Source organism: Serinus canaria, chromosome 3, assembly GCF_022539315.1.
Source record: "Serinus canaria isolate serCan28SL12 chromosome 3, serCan2020, whole genome shotgun sequence".
Classification (NCBI taxonomy): domain Eukaryota; kingdom Metazoa; phylum Chordata; class Aves; order Passeriformes; family Fringillidae; genus Serinus; species Serinus canaria.
In genome coordinates, this window is record NC_066316.1 from 38,394,234 (window position 1) to 38,416,177 (window position 21,944).

General features: G+C 48.5%; 2 protein-coding genes across 8 annotated transcripts in view; one reads left to right on the plus strand and one right to left on the minus strand.

Moving 5' to 3' along the window:
• Positions 1-6,419: 6,419 nt before the first annotated feature.
• On the minus strand, positions 6,420-16,215 carry MRPL14 (mitochondrial ribosomal protein L14). Of its 4 annotated transcripts, none has more exons than XM_018916409.3 (4): positions 16,136-16,193; positions 15,021-15,120; positions 9,458-9,544; positions 6,420-7,080 (listed from the first exon to the last, which is right to left on the minus strand). In XM_018916409.3, the coding sequence occupies exons 3-4, from the start codon at positions 9,529-9,531 to the stop codon at positions 6,714-6,716; spliced, it is 441 nt and encodes a 146-aa protein (XP_018771954.1). In that variant the 5' UTR covers positions 9,532-9,544; positions 15,021-15,120; positions 16,136-16,193; the 3' UTR covers positions 6,420-6,713. The 4 variants fall into 4 exon arrangements, with proteins under 4 accessions (XP_018771954.1, XP_018771938.1, XP_018771945.1 ...); XM_018916393.2 differs by having other exon boundaries at positions 16,110-16,175; XM_018916400.3 differs by lacking the exon at positions 15,021-15,120 and having other exon boundaries at positions 16,136-16,215.
• Positions 16,216-16,249: 34 nt separating this feature from the next.
• The window catches only part of TMEM63B (transmembrane protein 63B), a 48,889-nt gene continuing 43,194 nt past the window's right edge, over positions 16,250-21,944 (plus strand). For 2 of the 4 annotated variants that reach the window (XM_030236445.2, XM_030236449.2), the window contains exon 1: positions 16,286-16,402. The gene's annotated coding sequence lies outside the window, so the exon portion shown is untranslated. Of the gene's footprint in view, positions 16,417-21,944 lie in introns of all 4 variants that reach the window. The other 2 variants (XM_030236447.2, XM_030236448.2) reach the window with 2 other exon arrangements.

Consider the following 21,944-nt stretch of genomic DNA (forward strand, 5'->3'; position numbering starts at 1 on the left):
AAAGATAATATCTACCACCCTACCACTTCCTCTCCTCACTTTCTACTTCTCCAAGCAGAGTTTTCTGCTGCCAGTGAACTGGAGCCTTTCCTACCCTTCTCCAGACACCCACAGGGAATCTTGAGCATTGTTCTGAAGAGGAAAGTAAACATGATTAGGAGTAAAGCTCAGGTAGCTGGGCAGCACACAACCATTGTCTTTGCTCCAGTCAAGCACAAATAAAAAACCCCAACAGCTTGTCCTGCAGAAGTATAGGTTGGTCCTCCTGCACTGGAGATGGGTACCACCTTCCCAAGCCTCCCATGCATCCCAGGCAGATGCTCAGGGTGAAGTATGAAAGGTCAGGACAAAGCAGCACCTGAAGGCCCTCAGAAGGGCTCCCTTAGGGATGGCCTGAAGCACAAGAGTGAAAAACACATTCTGGTCTGTTCAGCTTTTGCCATCCCTGGTGAACCTAGGGTGGTCTGGTGTTGTCAGTGCCTCCAGGGAAGTGCAACTGTGCCATCAGAGTGGACTGGCATCACTCACCCCACTGTACCTCTCTGTGCCCTATCCCAACATGTGGTGCCTGTTTGAGTGAGCAGCACCAGGCTTGGCAGGGCCAGGACATCAGGGAACACCTGAGCCCCTATCCCCTGAACACAGAGAGTGAAACATGCCCCCCAGCAGTATGTGCCACCCCTAATGTCTGACTGCTGCTTTCCCAATCCATATTACTTATTTTGGAGCCAAGAAGGGAGCACCATGACTTCCAATCACTGCATCATATTGCCCCAGAAATGTGAGGAAGATTTACCTCATCCATGGTCAGCATCCAATCTTATAAGCTCTGCCTTAGGCCATGCTGTTCCTTGGGGCTTGCATGTTTATTTTTAAGGAGCTGCATTTGGTTCATGGAGTTTACAGCCTTCAGACACTCACAAAGCAAGCTCATATTTCCAAGGCCCAAGGGACAGCCTGTCTTTGGTGTCTATGCCACAATAACTGGGCACATCACTCCCCTGCCCACACACTGGGAGGGTGTGTGTACTATTCACCGAGCACACTCACTGTAGCCAGCATGGAGGTCAGCATCCAGGTTCATTTCGAGCTCTGTTGAGCAGTGAAGCCCTGGTGCAATGAACTTCATGAGGCATCTTGTGTTTTGTGTGAAAGGAAAAAATGAAAAAAAGGTAATTTTATTTCCTCCAACAGCCTGTTTGATTGAACGCTGCCTCTACTACACTCTCACAGAAGGTGAATGGATGTGCCTGATGTGTTTTCTCCACATCCTTCTTTTTATCCTTCTGTCATGAGCCCTCATTAATCTTTCTTCTTTCTAGGCTAGACACTCCTGAGCTTTCCAATTCTATTTTCTTGTTAGAGGGTGCCTCTGTGACAGGCCTAGGAAAATTTCCATCCTCTCTCCTTGATAAGTTCTGAGATAAGCTGACTAGCCCGGCATGCTCACTTGAGGCTCCACCACTGCAACAGCATTCAGACTTGATTCAGTGTCATTCAGCACCCCATTTCTTATGCTGTAGAACAGGAGAAACTACTCAGAAAATGAGGTGACAAGGCTGTAGTTCATGCTAATGCACTCAGGGGAGAGCCCTTTGGGCAGTGACCACACAAGCTGTAACCCCGGGACTCTGCACTGGCAGCAGTGCAAATCCCACCCCCTTCCCTCACTCCCAACTCTTTGCCCCCTTTATCCCCTCTGCATTTCCCAGTGCAAGTGTCCAGCCCATTGAGTTGCCCTGATGGACACTCTTCCCCTGCCCTCGTCTACCTTGAACAGTAGCTGTGGGATATAAACAAGTGTCCAGCTGTTTCCCTGTCCTTTTTGCTCTTCCTGGGTCATGTCAATCCTAGACAGCCCAGCCACACTCAGATGAGATGCAGACACCTTAAAAAAATGACAGCCCTCACTTGTCTCCTCAGAAGGGCTCAGCAGTGTCCTGCCACTGCTTCTGTGTGCGGCTGGGTGGAAAATGCTGCTCAGCCTGCAAACCTGAGGCTTGGCATGCCTTCCCCTCAGGGGAGGAGATTTGTCATCTATCTGCCTCTAGATGGAAGACCCTAGCAAGGAGTGACAATGCATTCTGAGGGTTTCTTTTGCCTCAGGAGAGTGGCCCAGCTCAGGGCTTCGCAGGAGAGCCAGGCTGTGCCTCCCTGCTGCCCACCCCTGACTCCTGTTTTGCGACCCCCTGCAATCCACGAGCAGCATGCTGCTGCTGTCCCTCCTCTTCCCAGCCAGCTAGCAGCCCTACGGGAGTCAGAATGCTGCTTTGCAGACCGATCTTCCCAATAATCTTCCTAGACCCTGACGCCCTTGGTTACCCAGCAACCTTCCGTGGAGACGGGGCTTAAAGGCAGTCAGAATTCCCTGGCTGTCCCCGGCTCTTTTCCCGAGGGAGCAGGTCAGGCGAGGTCCCCTCAGAACCTTCCCGCGGCCGGCCGGAGCTGCGCTGCCCTGCCCGGCTGCGGGCAGGCGCCCGGGGAACGTGCTGACCGAGGGGGATTTTGTGTGCGGTGATTCTGTGCCGCCAGTCAGGCTGAGGGGCCGGCGGGGCACGGGGCAGGCTGCCGGGCACACGGCCACATTGCCATCTAGCCTCCCGCTCGGGGATGTGCAGCTCCCCGCCCGCAGCCCTGCCAGCCGAGCGAGGCGGCCCGTCTCCGGCTGTATCACCCCCACCTCGGCTGGGGTTTCAGCTCTCTCCCCCTCCTCCCAGCCCCCAAAGTCACCAGCTGCTCCCCCCCAGCTCTGGGGTCCATCCATCCTGCTGGCACAGGGCCACGAGACGGGGCCGCCTGTCTCCCAGCCTCAGTCTCCAAGCAGATGGAAGACATCAGCTCCCTGCCGCATCCTTCCACGATAATCTGTCTCACCCGCTTCCTTTCAGGGACACCTCTTCTCACGGCCAGTAAATCCTCAGTGCTTGCCTGTCTTTTTCCAGACCCCAGCCTCATCACATGTCTTTCATGGGTAAGCATCTTCCCAAAGGCCATCTCTCCCCACCCATGCAGGACGCCCTAGAAAGGACACCTCTTCCCCAACTCCCATGGAAGAATGTCTGGGCACAAAGTCCCCACCATCATCAGCAAATGGACACCCTCTTGGGAGCTTCAGCTGATGCAAATCCTATATCCAAACACATGGGAATGTACAGTAACCCTAAGACCCAGTTGGAACTAAAGGGGGAGGAACATTTGTAATGAGGCAAAAAGACTACAGGACTCTGCCTTTGGCTTCCCCTTCCCTTTGCAGCAGGTGGCAGCTCCCCCAGAAGCTGCACAGGAGATGAGAGAATTCCTCCTAAGCATATGTCATCCTGGAATTTTTTTTTCTATTGTTATATAGAAGCACATTAATGCCAGAATAATAAACAGGGACCAGGGGAAAAAGTGACTTTCTGGCAGCAGCTGAGTTAGGAAGCGTTTTGGTTTTTCTTCTCTCCTCTGAGGGACTCATTCCACCTGCCTGTAGCCATCCTGTAAGAAAAGAACCTGCAGGAAGAACTGCTGCACAGGGAGGAAATCACACCTGCTTTCCTAGTAGGATGGATGCAAAAGGAAAAGCCTCCCATTTGGAGTTAAGCCTCAGTGGACCCCAAAGATGGATGCCTCAAGCCAGAGCCCAAGTGCTGCTCCCAAGACAGCACTGGCTCACTGCTCAGAAGACTCTGGAACAGAGCAGAGCGCAGCCTGGAAGTTGAGAGCAAGCAGGTATCATCCCCTGTGCAAAAACAAAAGAGGGGACCTGGAAATGAGGATGCTTGAGCAGGGTCTACTCAAAGGAAAAGGTGGAGAGCCTGGAGAACCCACATCAGCCTGGGCAAGGCCCCATCCATCTGCCCCTGCCTGCACAGGCTGTGCTGCCAGAGCAGCAGGGGCTCACCATCCTGCAGCCATGGCAGGGCCCACAGCAGTGGGATGGGTGGCAGCTGGCTCTGGGCTCATCCACAAGCTGGACTCTTTCCCCTTGGAGAGAGACTGCTAAAGGCAGCACCCGGAATTTGCCAAGCACAGAGCTGTCAACACAGGCTAGGTGTTTCTGCTGAGACTATATTCCTCATCAGGGAAGACAGGTAAAAACTGCAGGAGATGCACTATGGGATATGCTTAGCTTAGCTGTCTGCATGCCTGCTTATTAAGCTCTGAGATTAAGGATTTAGTTCCACACATATCAGTTTACTTAGAACTAAAGCATCACTTCACATTTTAATCTCAAGTATGCTGCATTGTCTTGCCCGCTTCCTCTTGTGCCCTCTCCCCATGACCTCTTCCTCAGCAAAATGCTGGAAAGTTATTAGCAAATATTATGTGAAATGTTTAATATCCACACAGCAGGGTCTGGCATCCCATGAGAGATTCATAGCCCCTATGGTCAGGACAAGAAAAACAAGGATTGTTTGCAGGCGCCCAGGTCCTGCTGGTTGATGCTTTGAGGCTGGAGTTGTTGTTAAGCAAAAATCTCACAGTAAAGTGTCCCTTCCGAGAAGCTATAAACCAGGCTAGGCAGGAATGAGGTATTCAGCTGGGGTGAACTCCACTTCAGCTCTACCCACAGACTATGCACAGATACAAAATACCCTGTACAAGTACTACTTCAAATTCTATTCTCCAGCACTGTGTTAGTGGAAGGCATTTTCCTCTTCTGTTCTCAAAAGCACTTACATTAAGGAAGGCTGAGCTCCTTCTGTCTGCAGGAAGGCTGGATCAGACCTGTTAACTGGTTTATGATTTATTTTAAAATTATAAAAGTATTTGTTTATATGTTTATCAGGGTTGGAGGAGTTTCAAAAGTTGTAGGTTTCCTAAAGCAAGACTTCAGAGCAATTGAATGGCATAAATACTTTCTCTAGAAATGCATAAAAGCATATACCCTTTTTCTACTCCAAATACAATCCAGAATCAAATTTAACCACAAAAAAGAAAAAAGGCAAGGGACAATGTCTGAGTTATCAGGTTGTGCCATGTCCTTGTGACACCGAAGCAAACCCCACCCAAGGGAGGGAGGACAGTCATACTTTTCACTGTGACTGCCATGCAAAGTTTGCTCACTGTCCCACTTAGAAAAACAGCATAAATATCTCGGAGCACACAGAGTTCCTCCTGGAAGTTGAGTGCACTCAGATTGACTGGAAACACTGACTTCAACCAGGCGAGCATCTGTTCTGCTGCTGTGCCATTGGGCAGGCACTTCTGGAGGAGGCAAGCCCAGGGCTTAAAGGCAGTGCCCATGGGGCGCAGAGGACTTGGACCAGCAGATCCAACGTTCCCCAGCCCCCAGACAACAGCAAACAAGGAATATGCTGCCAGCAGCATGATTCTGCTTTCAGATCTGAGTCCACAGGGAAGTTTTACTAAGTGGGACAGTGCCATTACTTAAAGGTTAATATCAAATCAAACCTATAATGTGATCTTTTGTGTGTTACCTGAAGTAATGGAGTTGGAGGGGATCCAGGACTCACTTTTTCCAGGGACAATGTGGATTTTACAGTGAGGACCATGGGGCAGATACACCTGCAAGGAGTAACTGGAGTGTGCCATAGCTCAGCACTGCATTCTTTAGATCTCCACACTAAGGCAATGGAGAGCCAAAGTAAGGAGCTCTCCCGGGAAAAGGAGGCAGAAGGGCAAGGAGCAGCCAGCCACCACTGCCACCCGACCTGTGAGGAACAGGCCTAACTGCTGCTGACTGCACACCCTGCACCCTCTTCCCCAGCACTGCTATGTCTACAAGTGCTCTGCACTGATGTCCCTTCACCAGTCATGAGCACCAAGTTTCTCTGCTCAGCTCCATAGAAAAGCAGCTCTTTGTCTCCTGGACCCCCAACCAGTTCTGAAAGCAACAGAGTAGAATTTGCCCACTGCTGTGCCTAAGCTTAGGAAACTGGACAACAGCCAACATCACCAATAGCCCACCAAAGATGATGTCTGACAGTAGTCCCAAGAAGCAGTCCAAAAGGAAGCTTCTTTCTGTGGACCCTTCAACCTGAACCCAGCCCTGGCATTTATCTGAGCATGCAGTTTTCAGGAGTCGGTCAGGTGGAGAGCACAGGCTGCCTCTCAGCTCATTCTTTGGCTCCCCCTTCAGCTCCCCTTCCTACTTCACCTCTCCTTCCTACCTCTGCTTCCCAGTCTCTGGTATGCCCTGTTCAAGCACACACCTCTGACGGATGTTGCAGGCCACCGTGCCCTCCCGATTCTAATTGTTCCCAAATACTTCTTTTAGGCAAAGAGAGAAACTAGTCTTTTTATTGAATGTGCCAAAAGCACCCATAGTTCATTATGTATCTCTCCTACTCTATTACCTGTGAATCCATTTTGTAGACCCCCAGTATCACTGGGCCACAGACTGAGTCTTGAGTTCCTGGGGAACTGGGAAAGGCAGAAAGAGGGAAAAGAGAACATAAGCAATACAGCACAAGGATTTTCATGTTCTCATTTTAATGATAACAGACCAGATTAACACCACAGGAGGAGTAAGGGTGAAGGACCATTTCCCAAACATACTGTAGGTGTCCTGTGAAATAAACCACCTTCATTTGGAGGAAAAAAAAAAAATATTTCAATCTTTAAATTAGTTGCTTGAAATTCTTAAAAGGGAGGAGATATTCTTCATGAACATCAGCTTTTTCATGTTTCACCAGTTTCTGGAAAAGGACCAAGGCAGCTACTGCATGAAAGGATATGAAAGGATCACTGAAGACCTCTCTTAGCATTCATACAAAGTTGCGGGCAATGGCCAATACTTTGGAGAACTCGCCTTCTCTTCTTCGCAGTGTATAGGGTATTGGTGTTCTTATTCTAGTCCCTATTGGGTTTCCATTATCTTCTATGAGTACCACGTTGTTGGAATCAAATCGAGGCGTCATGGTGGGGCCAGGCATCTTGTGCCCTACAATTAAAGCCTTCTTCTTTTCTCCTTTGATAGCCAGAAGGATCTTATCTCCAACTTTGCCAACTCCAGTCTTGTTATACACGTGAATGCATTTTGGTGGCCGGTGGTAGGGCGTGTTCCCCAAGGCGCTGTTGTCCACCACTCGCACACGGGTTAGTTTCTGTATTGCTCGGCATGCCAAAGTGATGCTACCAAAAGACAGGAGAGAACGACAGACAGGTCTCCTCAAAATCTTTGGGGAGCAAAGGCAAACCCAGAACAGAATCTTGTCATTACACAAGCCACTCAGAAGGCATGAGCAATGAATATATACCATATGGGTGACACACTGCATTCAATGTGCTCTTTGAAAGCCAGATGCTACTTGGGGCTTTGCACACTCTTTACTAAATGTCAAATACAAAATGACCTTTCTACTCCGAAACACAACTAAAAGATGGCATGAAGAGTGACTTGCATACTGTGGGCTTTTTAGCAACTGCAGATGATGCAGCTTCAATCTACAAGCAAAAAAAAATGTGCTCACTTCTGTTTCAAAAAGCCTGCAGGAAGCTAAGACTCAAGTCAAGCTCCTTCAATCTTGCACACAGTACCCAGCACTAAAGACTTTTATGATCAACCTTCCTTTCACCGAAGTCTGAGAGTCTCACAGTTTATTTTGTTCTCAGTAAGACATGTGAGGTCCTGCTGTGGCTGTCCTAAACTGTTCCCAGCTAGAATCAAAGAGATCACCACCTTCTCCATGTAGAAGGAATCCAGAGAGACACTCTCTTCTGTACGCTTGCTTTGTGGAAATAAGAAACAACATAAATAAACTGCCCAATACTAGTTGTTAGATCTGACTCTGAATATTCTTGGGAATAGCAGGAACATACTACCTTATAGAAACCATTATTCTTTTATTCAGTGAGCTCAAACTCGAGTGATTTGTTGCTTGTCTTCAAATGACACCCAAACATACCATTGGAAAAGAAGGACGATCCTCTCTGCTGCTGAACAACTGCTTTGCAATAAGGTACTAGAAACATGCTGGCCAGAGCTGCGGGAATGCAAACCTGCTGCCAGCTGAACTACTCAGTGACAGCATATGAAAGCAACCTAACCATTCATCTTGTTTTTCCCAAGTGTGTAAAGTAAATAGGGACCATCATCCCTGGATGAGGAAAGGCCTGTATTTGCAAAGCTACCTAAAAGATGAGTGTGCACACCAATGTAGTGCAGATGGACATCAGTTGAAGCAGGAATTTTTATACACAGTGAAGAAAGACAGTGGAGTCAATCTGCATTGGTCCAGCTGCTCCAGAGGTCAAGCTCTGCCTTTCAAGATCCATCTCCCACAGTAGAGGCCTACTTTAGCTTTCCTCTCTCTCTCAGAAGTCACTAATCTCTGCAACCAGCCATGCCATCCCGTCCAGTCCCATTCTTGGCAGGGACTGTGGTACACCACACTCTCCTCTGCCCACCATCTGTGGCTGCACAACAGGGAAAGCAGAAGGGAGGAGGCTGGAAAAAGAGAAGTGTTGCCACAGGAAGGAGCAGGGAAAACCTCGGTGAGACCAAGTGTACAACACAGCAGTAGCAAATAGATATAAATGTGACTGTCCAGGAACCAGTAGACAAAAATAACTACACTGGGAGAACTTTTCTTTCCCTTTTTTCTTGATTTCTGCCACAGTCTTGGAGGAATACCCCACAAAGAAAAGGTCTCCCCATTAAGTTTTCTGAAGTCCTGTTCACCTCTATGGACCAGACTTCACCTCCCTGTCATTGTCACTTATACATGCTTTAAATGTGTGCTGGCCAATGCTCTCATGCAGCCCACTTAAAGAGAAAGCCAGAAAGACCTGGATCCCTTGGATAGCTATCTCAAGGATAGCTATCCCTATCCTTGAGATAGCTCCCAGTATTATCACACAACCTAGCCAATATCTTAATCCCCTCTCTAGACCACAGTCTTGGGAATGACTATTTTCATCCTTTAAACTGAAGCCCTGACCCTTCAAAAAGTTAGAGATTCCCCAAATTGGCAGAGTGTACTGTGGGTTTAAACTCTAAGATTTGCACAAGGCATTGTAAAAGATCCATACATTAAAAATTTTAAATGCCTAGAGCCTGGAGCAAGAAACAAAAGAAAAATAACAAAATAGACACTGTTAAAGTATGAGAAAGTAATTTTCAGATTATTTTTATTCTAAATAAATGATAAACTCTTAAATAATTTTGAGCATGGTAACTGGCTCTGCATCAGCGGTGGCTCACTGTTGGGTTTTTTTTGCACTTGCATGAGAAACACAGACACTTTCAACTTCTACTTGCAGGCCCATGTATTGCTGTCAAAGGCCTAAAAGCCTCCTTACACACAAATGAATATGCAGAATGCTAGGAACCTGCAAATGGAGTGTCTGGGCTCACTTTTCAACCTATGAAAGGACAGGTATAAGATTTTAAAAAAAATTATTACCCTTTTGAATTACAAATGCAGTATCTTATTCCTGATCAATTTAACACCATCTCTTCCAACCATGAAACATTCTGAAGAAAACAAAAGCAAAATTTGAAAGTTACCTGAACTGTCGTTGGATCACAGCACTGCTTAGATGGGTTAAGGATAAACTAACTCTTCTATTCAAGAGAGCCATTTGGTAGCCAACCCTGCATAAGAAACAAAAGAGTTATTAACTCTGGAAAATGGACAGAATTTGGTTTGCTTTCTTTCCTTTACATGAATAACACACTAGAGCCTCAGCACCTATTTAGATGCTGCAATCCACAGGACACAGAGTGGTAGTAGCAGCTGAAGCACACTACAAGCAGATCTACAACCCCTGCCTGAATTCAGGAGACAATGTAATTCAGACACATATACTACAAAGCTGGATTCAGTATCACTGCATTGCAGTTTCCTAGACACAAAGGTAAGGGTCCTTCTGCGTGCACTGTGAATCATGTAACAAGCAGGTGTGAAAATTTCAGATGAGAACTGGTTTAGAGGCTGCAATGCCCAGAAAAAGCCATCATGGTTACTTGTAAAAGCTATCAAGGTTACCTACAAAACCAAGCAAAAGGACAAATAAGCTACAGAGTGGCATCACAGCTTCACCCTGACTGCAGCAAAGCTGGGTTACAAGGGTAACCTCCGACTGAGAACCACACCCTCTTCCCTGCCTACGTCTGTGGCGGTTCCCTAACCTCATTCTGTCAGACTGACTGGGACCAGCTTGTGTGCAGTCACAAAGGCTTATCTGAACCCAGATCACTTTCCCAAACATCATTAGGGAGCGATGACCCAGGTGGTTATGCTGGCAGATCCAAGTGAAGGAAGGAAACAACACAGACCTAGAGGCAGACCTCTTTCAGGCCAGCTCAGGTACAGCTAAGACTTTCCACCTGACTGCATCTACTACCATGTGACGCAGCTTGCTGTGACCTTGGCAGTGTAACCAACACGTGCTTTGCTTCTCTCCTTTCAAAAGCAAACACTAAAAATCCACTGACCTTATCTCTCTGACAGTTCTGATGAGTTTTGGGCCAAACTATAGTAATACACTGTAAAGCCATTTTTAAAGCTTTATTTTTAAAATAAAGCTGAGACAACATCTCTAGGGTAAAAAAAAAAAAAAAACACCCACAGAGCCTTCAAATAAAAAATGCCACAGCTCTTAATACAACCAAGTAAACCCCAGCCTAAATCTTAACTCCCTCTTTCATTATTTTTTTCTGCAATGTGTTAGCTTACTTGAGGATGTGTGTAAGTTTTAGGGTCTGCAGCTGTTCTACAAAGCAAGTGTTACCTGAGAGCACGATGAAAAGCACAGGACATGTGCAGCACAGCAGTTTTGAGTGGTGCTACCTGAGCAAAACACAGGCAGCAAACCAACTCTGTCAAACAGGCAGGTTTGGAAAAAAACAGCAACAGCCAAAGCTTACATTTATTTACAAAAAAAAAAAAAAAAAAAGCCATTTTTCCATGGGGTAGTTGATTATCAAATGAGTTGAGGGCTTGCCCACAGTCTGCTCTCTGAAATGTGACTCCAAAAAAGTCTGTGTTTATGCCACATGTCCTTACCCGTGTGATCCTAATGCCTAATGACAGCAAGGCCCTGTTGCATTTACAGTTGCCTGCTGTCAAAGGGACAGCAGCATCAGGACCAGCATAGCCAGATGTGCTTAAAGCACATCTAAAATGTGCTAAAGTGTTGCATAAACTCTGAACTCACTCATCACTCCTGGGAGAAGTCACTGTTTGTTTCTACCCTGTGGCAGCAGTGAAGGTCTGAAGTTACAAAACTACCAGCGGAAGCATCAACAGCATTAAGTGTCCAAGGACTGTTTATTTTTTCAGATGACTCAGTATCACCTTCTCAGCTAAGAATTATTCCTCAGTACATTAAGATGTGTCACAAGCTAAGAAATTTCTCATGATTGATTATTTGGTATGAAGCATCCTGTTAGCAACTGAGTAAACAGGGGGGATGCTTCCAATAACAGGAAGGTTCAGGGTGGAGGGAAAATAAGAATGTATCTATGGCATGAAGAACAGCATTCAAGGGTGCAAGTGTGTTCACACACATTTGGAGAGTGAATCACAACTTCAGCTATTGTAACATGCCAGCTTCCTTTCTAGAAAGGAACAGCCAATAGTCTGGGTCAGACTACAGGCGCTCCTCAACCAGACCCAGTCCCAATTTGATCCCTCTGTGGCTGTGAACTTCATCTCTCCTGCAGTCAGTTTCCCCCTATGGAGCTGCTAATTACTAAACAATTAAACTTTGAAGGGCACAGAAGCCATTCACTCTGGCACACTTGGTGCTGCCACATGAACACTCCCAAGCTGGCGCCAAAATGGAAGAGCTGCTATAAGTCTATGACAGCCATCAGCCCCAGTGCTCCCAGCACTTTCCTCCTTTCCAGCACATGTTGCCTCACACCAGAGGGCCTTAAAAAGGCTCAGAGGAAGCTGCACTTAGGCACGGGAATGCATATGATCCAAGTTTGCTTCCGAAGGTGGTTCTCCCTAGGTCATCAGATTTCAGTGCTCCCAGGTGTATGGGAAGAGTAACCCCATAACCTTCAAACACAGCAAAATTTGTAGGAATTCCCAGAAGTCTGCCATCAGTACTACCCAACTGATCCAGCCAGGAGCTCACTCCAAAATACCCTGGACAGACAGAACACCACCACTTGCTTAGTACTTAGTCACTAATACACTCCTGACCAAGGATTTATCTTTGAAGGGGGTTTTGGAGGTCATCTAGTCCAATCTCCTGCTCAAGCAGGATTAATTTCCAAGTTTACCATGCTAGGCAAGAGTAGTATTTAAACAGACACTATCCTAAAATGAGAAGCCTCAAGTGCAACTATTGATATAACACTGACCACTCATAGCTGCACCAAAGCAGCAATAAAGAGCCATGCAGAGGAATCTCTTGCTGTTTCTATCCTCCTGCCCCTAATTTCTAGTAGTGGCTCTATCTCATGAAAATCACAGTCACAGAGACACTTTGCCCCTCTCCATATATTTGTTAAAAGTTATCACAGACCTCAGACAAGAGCTCAAAGTAACATTCAGAAAAGGGTGAAGAATTTGTTAATCAAATATTCACTAAAATGACCCTTATTTCTACTTCACTGAATTACTTTTGAGCATGCAGTAAACTGCTACTGCAAATACTCTTCTCAAGGGCCCTTCAGCCGTACCCCGTTCAATGCAAAAAACTGACACAGAATCCCAACACTGCTCAACAAAGAAACTCTTCACCAGTTATAAACGTATCGAAGTTATTTACCCACTGCACCATTTCTAGCTATCACCTTCAGTGGTTTTCCTTGATATTAAAGAACTAACTTGTATTTGCTGAAATCCTGAGTGGCTTTTGAATGGAGAAATTCTGTAAAGTTTCATCCCAGCTAATGAAATTGGAAAACACAAAAGATACATGTACAGTATTTTCATCAAATGCATGCAAACGCATGAGTAGACCACCTCAGGGAACTGAGACAGAGCAAGGACATGTGCCAGACAAGGAAGAGAAGATTACATACTCACTTTAAATGAACATCAGGGCACACAGCACCAAGAAAGGAAGCCCTGCGTCCCCCCAAAGCACACTTCCATCACCTCCCTTATGCTGGCTTTAGCACATTAGTAAATCAGTTTTCAGCTGGCTCAGCCTGAAGAACACGAACACTGCTGCAATGGATGTGGCACAACACAAGACTGAGATTTCTCCCACTGGCAACCCAGCCTTATGTGGTGACAATATCTCCAAAGAAACACCAGGAGACTTGGACAAGAATCTCTTGTCATTTCAGCTAAAACATCAGTGTGCCTCACAAGAATGGTCTGCATGAATCTGCTCTACTTATACAGCCATGGGAGCACTGAAAAGGTCTGCATCTGAACACTCCAGAAGCCAGTGCAACAGCTCTGACCAAGTTCTTATCAGTGGTGTACACCCTAAAAAACAGTCAACCATGTCAGCCAACCCTGCCTGCATCCTAGAGTAAATGTAAGTTTAAAGACTGCTGTTACCTGGCAATCCAGGAGTACTTTAAATTTCAAGTTTTGGAACTAACCCTCCTCCCTATATTCCCAAGATCTCTAATTGTATAATTATTTTTCCTTTTCCTTCTTTCTGTTGGCAACTCATCCACACAGACACGTCCCATGGAAAACCAATGGATGTTGCAAAGCAAATGCTGAGGCCAACTACCCAAAGCCTGCTGTCAAAGCCAAAGAAACCAGGTAAAAATATTCTTTACTTTTATGGCAGTGACCTGATCTGCACAGTCAAACAGTGGGGACCAACATCACCTTTATTCTTTTAAAAGATCAAAACAGACACGCTCCAGGCAGCATAAAGATTTGAACTGCATCTGTCATCCATCATTAAAACACAGGAAATAAACTCAAGACAGTACATGCAACGCAAATGCCTAAACCCCTACTCTGCCACTGCAGGTCTATTTATAGACTGTCTGCCACAGTGAGCTGCAGGAGCCAACTGTGAACTAGGGGATTCAATCTCTTCACAGCTCTCCTCCTAAAGAAAACAATGTGATTAAGGGATGTGTGTGTTAAAAATATACAAGATATTCATTATCAAGACATAGTTGGTTTTACATTAATGACGAACAAAAAGACCAGGATTCACACAGAGGAATTAAGTCTTTTTTAAATCTGTTTATGAACAGGATTAGCTATTAAACAGGATATTTACTGATCCAAGTTAACAACAGAAACTCATTACAGGTACATCTGTTAACAATTTTGAAGCAAAACACACTAAGCTAATTTTTTAGACCATGATTAGGAATGACAGATCACAAAAGAGCTGCATAAAATAAAACTTACTTTTAACATTTTAAGCATCCAGAAGTCACAAATCTAAAGTATTTATGGTACTTTTTATCCCAATATCAGCCCACCTAAAATCATCCTATATATTCATATTCACAGCACTGTACTGAAATAGGGAGGGTATATTCCCAGTGCACCAGCAGAAAATTAAACTACAGAGAGGACAAGTATCTGTGTGAAGTCAACAGAAATGAGCAGTAGGGCAGGTATTGGATTAGCCCCAGAAATTCTCTCTGGGGGGCCTGTAGGGTTTGAGGTGAAGCCATGAAAGGTCTCTCTCCTGTCTCTGCCTTTTGGGAATCACATGTGAATTCAGAGAACTGCCCACAACATTATAATTTTACACTGCTATACCTCTCAAATATCTCTTTACTGGTTTTAGAAGTACTGAGGTCTTAAGAGCAGGACAATGGTGGAAAGCCACAAGAGCAGATTTGGTTCTCAGCCTTGACCTAGGTGGCCAGCCCTCAACCAGTAAGGTGCAATCACAAGGCGGATAGCGGTAACCACGCTGGGGGGAGCTGTGGCAAGGAGAACAACACAAACAAGAAGGAAGAGAAGATGTGTACCTGTGTCTCAACCATGAAAAAATGTCAGGAACAACTGACCTAGACTAGTTGTTCACAGAACAAAAAACAATAGTGGCTCTAGGTCTTCCTGATAAAGCTGTACCAGAAAATGCTGCCTAATGCTGTTGGAATTCTGGCTTAAGAGAAACATGACCTGGAGACAAAGACATGTTTGCATCACAAGGTAGTACAGAGTTACCTGTAGTTTTGGTGGCATAAGCCTCATGTCTCGCTCAGAAACTTCCCTTAACTCAGTCTCCCTCTGTCCAAAGAAGACCCTCTCAGGCAAGCCTGGAGCTCTGGAACCAGAGAAGGCAACAGAGCTCAGATGAGCATCTGTGTCCTGCTGTTAAAAAGGCTGGCTTGCCTGTTTTTGCTATAAATATTAAGTTATTCATGCTTTTAAGAAATATGTCATACAGTCTTTCTGCCCAATTGCCTCCCCTTACTCACTGGACCTCCAAAAGAGCTTTCTGGAGAATAACCAGGAAAGCACAGACTAGTGCCCACACTTCCCGAGTCTCCGTGACACACGCGAGTAAATGCCACGCTTGTCAGGACACAGGAATTTTGGTCTAACTTTGCTGCATGACTACTCACACCCACAAAAGCCTAACCTCAGCATCGCAGCCCCACACGAATTCTGAGCAAAGAAACTCTCTGAACATGCAGGAACTTCAGAAGAGTGTTTTCCCTCTCTCCCAAGCCACGCCGCGGAGGCACGGACTGCACTCCAGTGGGAGCACAACGTGCAAGCGACAAAAAGGCTCCAGCTCCCAGCTGCTTCCGCGCGATGTCACCACCCCGTGCCCCGCTGCGTGCCACGCCAACTCGCGCCGCGCATCTTCGGGGACAGAGCAGCAACTCATGCTCAGGGCTGACACCTCCCGAGCCCTGGGCACAGAGCACCAGAGGCACCTGTAAGCGGTTCCCTTCAGGGCATGGGCGGCAGGGCCTTGACCCAGAGGCAGGAAGGGCCCGGCCAGTCCCAGGGCCCACAGACGAGCACGGCAGCGACACACCCCAGCGCCCGGGCGCTGAGTGGGGCTGAGAGGGGCCGTCCGCGCCCCGAGCCGCTCGGCCACAGGGCCGCGTGAGGGCCCAGCGCCGTCCCCGGGAAAAAGCCAGCGTGCCAGGAGCATGCCGGTCCGGCGGCGGAGCAAGGCCGGGTACCGGCCGTACTGGGCGCTGCGGTACCGAGCTAGGCTACCCTGCGTTGCACTCCCAGCGCCCGTCCCGTCCCGTCCCGTCCCGTCCCGTCGCTCGCGCCCCAGGCCCCGCCGCGCACCCCCGCGTGCAGCACGCGAGCCCTACCACCCAGCGCAGCCCCCGTGCGCACGCTCGGCGCCGCGGCACCGCCCCCCGCCGCTGTGCAGAGCAGGCGACTGCGCGCTCCGCCCACTGCCGGGGCCCCGCCCTCTCGGCGAGCGCAGCCGAACCCAGCCGAACCGAGCCGAACTCGGTCTAGCCCAGCGGTCGTCGCTCGCTGCCGAGGGCGGCGGAGAGGAGCGCTGTACCGCAGCGCCTGGCCCGGCCCGGCCCGGCCTGGCCCGGGTAGAGCCCGTCCGCGCTTGACACGGGGTAAGGAGCCGCTGGTAAGCGTGCGGGAGCTGGGCACTGCGGGGCGCGGCGGCCGCGGCTCTTCTAGGCCCAGAGGGTTTTTGCCGGCGGGGATGGTGGGGGGGTCCGCGGTGGCGCCTCAGGCCGTGCTGAGGCCGGGCCGGGCCGGGCCGTTGTGCCGAGCCCGCGGCGGAGGCGGCCGGGGCCGGGGCTGGGGGCGCCGCTGCCATCTTGGGGCGGAGCGGGGCGGGGGGCGCGCCCAGCGCGGTGCCCGTGGAGCGGCGTGGGCCGCCCGCCGCCCCAAGGCCGCCCGGGCTTTCCTTCTCTCTCCCGGACGCCCGTCCTTTGCCGTCCCTCGCCTCGGCTGTTGTTGGGTAACCGGATTTGTGCACATCGGGGGTCGCCGGACCCCTGCCCGCGGCGCGCCCGTCTCTTCTGCGGTCGGCGCTTTTGTGCGTCGCTCCTGCAGGCACCGCTGTGAAGCAGAGCAGCAGGGTGGCAGGACGATGTTCCGAGGGTGGTGGGAGTAGCGCGGAGTTTTCTGATAATGCCCTGCTTATCTTCCCCTGGAATACTTGACAAAGGGCTGTCGGATACAGCTCATGTCCACGGCCAGACAGTCAAGCCTTTTTGCTCTTGTCTCGGTCGCCAACCGCTACATATCAGCAAGCCATGTTTTTTCGTCCTGCTGTAGAGTGCACCCTTTATGTAGCTACCTGCTGGAGGGGGCATCACGCCAAAAATCTGCAATGTGGCTGCAGTTAGCCCGGTGTTCTCAGCAGATTTGGTAGCTCTCAGCTAGATGGAGAGCAAGTGTTTTGGTAATTTGAGGTTCTGAGCACCTCCCTGCCTTGCTCATCTCGATAGTAGAAGTTAGAAACAATAAGGCTTATCAGTGTGTGCTCAGGGTGGCTAATTTAGTTGTGCGTAGTCTTAGAGGAGTCTCTTCTCTCCTGGATTTGTCTGTTACTGTGAAAGTGTCCTGCTCCATAGTGTCATTCTCTGGAGGAAGCACACACGGAAGGCCACAGGCTGTGGGGCAGGAGCATCCAATTAGCGGCGGTACAAAGCTGCTAAAGGGTTGCATGGCTCAGGCACCTCTTGGGTGGTGCCGCCGATGCCCCACCTGAGTGTGGGACAGAGCCTTTGCAAGTGCATGGCGGGGACCAGTGCCCCTCCCCTCCAAACAATCACACTGTACAGTCCCTAATAGCTTTTATTACTCTTAAGGCTTCTGAGAGAGGCAGAGCTGACTACACAGCTTGCAACTGACTCCAGGAGGACTCCATTCAACCAGAAATAGCAAAGCATTGCTTCTAATGACTGCAATTAGCTGGGATCTACCGAGGAAGGCCTTTTTCATCTTGAGCCTTTTAGTAGTAGGAATATGCTATCTTTATGGGGAGAGAAGTCCATTCTGCAGTCTTCACCTGGATACCATAAGAGCAAAATAAACATGAAAGAGTGTGCTTTTGAGGGGATTGGGAAGAGGCTCTGGTTTGACTCATAAGTATGTTTTGTTGCAATAAGTTTGCTCTATTTTTGTCTGTTCCTGTCTTTGGTAACCTTGGAAGGAACTGAAGCTACTGTATTTTCTGGGGGTGTCAGTTTTCATATCAAGAAGGCATCGCCACAAGGCTTTCCAATGCTCCATTTTCTTGCCCTTTGACCGGAGCATAGTGTAACTGTCCTGAATTGTTCTGAAGCCATGAGTTGAGACAAGAAAAGAAAAATCCTGAGTGTGCTTTGCTTCTAGTTTGCATGGGGAGTTAATTTTTTTTTTCTTTCTGGGCTTTAAGTATCCTTGGTTATATTTTTCAGCTTTCTGTAGTAATAAAGTGGGCTAGGAACTTGCTTGGAGGCGTTTTTATATTGTTTACATGGAAAAAAAAATCTTCACTAATTCTCTTCATTCTGGGAACTAGAACTTCCAGAAAATCCCGGGTAGCCTGAGATTTCAAAAGCTTGAGAGCTGTCAGTGCCCAGGCCCTGTTTTATGTCTGTTGCTAATTTGCACTTCGTATGAGCCTCCGGTCACTGGGTGCCCTGCAGCATCCTGCCGGCAGCTCCTCTGTCACCCGCCTGTCCACACCAAGGTGCAACCCCCGCCTGCCTCCTTTCTGTAAGTGCCCCAGCTCTGTCCTGGTGGCCAGGGTGAGGTTGTGTGCTGAAAATCCAAGGACTGCAGGCAACACCTCCCGCTCCCACCCAAGACAGTTGGGACCTGTGTCATCTGACGCAAAGCCTGCGCAGCCATGTGGTGATTGGGGAGGGAGGAGGCCCTGGGTGTAGGATACTCCGTGTGTGCTGTTAATTCCAGACAGCGCTGGTTATGGATCCTGTGGCTGATTTGCATATCAAAGCATCTGAGAGCTCTGCCGTGGGTAGGGATGGGTAAGGATGATAAGGCTTGCTGGAGGCTGGGACTAGATCTTTCCTGTGGCATTTTGTGGTGTACAGATGAGACAAGATGATGGGAATGTTTGGAAAATGGAATTTGTCTCCATGTCCTTGAATGACAGGACCATAAAGGATTTTTTAATCTAGCAGCTGCTTTCCAGAGGGTGGGAACCAAGCAATTCTTAGTGACAGTCCCTTAGCTGCTCCTTTCCTGCCTCCTCCTGCCACCGAGAGCTTGCTGGGTAGCCCACAATGTCAAGCCCTGCAGAGGCACACACACACAACCCCATCCCCATCATCCAGCAGCTCCTGCAGCAAATGGCCAGTATGCCAGCCTGCTACTTTTTCTCCACACTGTCTCTCACAGAAGGAGGCAGAGGCCCTGCTTGGAGCCTCAAAGCAAAGGGGCAGATTTCCTAGTGCCTGAACTGGCTGTGCAGTGTCTCAGCTCTTTCATGATAGCTCAAGAGGTGTTGGTGAGGGGGGACAGGGAATGGCCCATGAGCCTCTGAGATACTGAATGAGTCAGAGGAAGGTTTGGCTATGTCTGATCTCAGTAAAGCTCTCTGTTCTTCCTCCTGGCGCTGGAAATGAATCTGGGGAGCTTCAAGCTTGCTTGCAGGCTGAGCTGGAAACTGAAATGCAGGTTTCCAGGAAGGCAGAGAGGTGGGGGTCCCTGTGTCCCTCTGCAACTTTGATCTCAGCAAGTGTGTTGCTGATGCTTTAGCCTCAAAGGACCACGCTGTGGGGCAGATGACCTGTCTGAAGGTAGCTCTCTGTTCATTGTGGGAGTGCCTGCTGCCTGGAACTGCAGTCCTCGTCCTCTTTCCTGTGCCCTGTACAGCTCAGGCTCTTACTGGGACGGACCTCTCACCTTCCTGTCCATAGGGCAAGGTGATTTGTGCCTTGAGCACAGCCTTCTCAGAAGGCCCCTTTCTGCCTGCAGTCTTCATCAGTCAGAAGCATTCTGGCTTGTCCAGGGTAGTGAGCTGGGGGGCAGGCCTGATGCATTGCCTAGAAAGCTGGTTAAAAGGAGAAAAATAAAGATCAAGGAATGAGAAAGAAATGCATCTGTATGTATGCATTCTGCAACAGAGAGAGGGTGAGATTGGCAAAGTCACTGCCAAGCTTGTAGAGCAAAGGCTTGTGATATAAAATGGCTTTTCTCTGAGCCTGCAGGCCTGTGGTTGGCACTGCCTTCTCACTTCATGTCCTTCCAGCATGGAGCTGGGTGTCTGCCCTCTGCTCCAAATACAGATTAGCTGCAGGAAGCCTGAGGCTGGCTTGGTATGAGAGATGCAGAATCCTTTCCTCCATTTTTCTCTGCACAGTGCTCACTGCCCTTTACAGGGCTATGTTTGCATGCTCCCTATGTGTTCCTTGCACATGATTGCTAAGCAGTCCTGGAAAGGCTTCTGTTCTCACCACTGCTCTTTCATGTTGAAATTGAGTGCCTACCATTCTCCCTCTTCTGTCTTCACCTCCCTTCCTTCACTCCTTCTTAAAGCCAGGTTGGGGAATAGAAACAGTTTCCCCGTATCCCAATGCTCTTGTCAGGCCAAACTCTTGGGGTGGCTACACAGTTTATATGGGCGAGATAGGCATCCTGCTGGTGTAGCCTGCTAAATCTGAGCAAGGTCTCCTGGTTTTGATGTGCTTTGGTCTAGCTGTTGATGCCAACAGCCTCTACCCACATGGTTATTGTGCTGGGAAGAGAGAGAGCTCTTCTTTTATGCTCGCTGCTTTTCCCCAGAGAGATTGGCTGTTGGTAGTACAGGTCTGGCTTAAAGCGAGGCTTTGAAGATTTCCATTTCTGTTGGCTGTTTGTGCTGTTGCATTAAAGAAAGGGCTGGATCTCTTAAAGAACTGTGTATTAGAAAGGCGACAGATTGCATCAGCACAGGAAAAAGCAGTCACAGGCAGGATTAATGCTGCCTGTTTTCAGTGTGTTTTGCTATTGCTTTTCTGAACCACCACAGCCATGCTACCTCTGACCAGCAAGCTGAAAAATCTCCCTGCCTTTCTCTGTCTGGAAGAATGACTGCTGCAGACCTTTCCTGCGTGTCTGTTTGCCCTCACTCCCTGGAAGGACTGTATGCCCCCAGAGCTACCCACAGCCCTTCCCTGGGTATGCTCATCACCTCTGCACCCCTATAATTTTTTGTGCAGAGAAGTTGCCTGCTTTGACACCCCCTTCCCAAGCAATGCTCTCTCATGTTTCTGTGCAGGTCTCTGTTCCCAGCTTATTGCAGAGGATCACTCTGCAGACAGCTAGCTGCCACCAGTGATATGACCTCTGGCTCTGTTGCCATGTGGTGTTGCCTATGGGGTGGTGTTGTGCTTTCTCCTGTTGACCTGCATGGAAGAACTGTTCTGATGGGCTCCCTTAAATAATCCACCTGTCTCCTGGTGTGTTGCTGACATCAGTCAGGGGCAGTGTGCTATTCTTACAAGTGCAATTCTGCACAAGAGTGCATTTGGTGGGAGAGTTGTGCGCTGGCCTGGCCCTTATCTGACTTTTGCCAGATAAACAGTGGCCTTTAGTAGACTTTGTTTCAGAACACTTCAAAGTCAGAGACAATCTTGGCATGATCTTGTACTTAGAGGAAGCTCAGATGGCAGCAGGCCTTGTCTTCTGCTTGAAGTAATTATCACATCTGATTTCTACTGGAGGGCAGAGAGCACTTGGCAATGACACGAACTGGGGAGGGTCTCTGAAGATGGCCTCAGGATACTTGTGCTCTTGAGACAAAAATGTAGTGCCTTTGGGTCCCAAGGAAGATCTTAAAAGAGATTCATCCTTCATCTCCCCATGCTTATGGCCTATACTCCCTTTATGTGAAGCCATTGAGTTTTGGAGGCTCCCAGGTGATGCTGGTAAAGCTGATATCAAGCATATACAAGTGGGTGGTTTGGTTTTCCTGGGCTCTAACTCCATGCTTGAGGCATAAACTTGGAAACTAATTATTGTTGTGTGTCCGCTGAGCTGTGGTTGCTGCCCAAGGACTCGCTATTACTCACAACACAGAAAAGGCAGCTTGAGTTGGCATAAGTCACAAAGTTATAAATCTGGGAGGAAGGAACTGGGTTTGTGGTGGATGTGAAACTTGGTGTGAGCTCCCAGCTATGGCAGAAGGAGCTGATGCAGCTCTTGGATAGAAGG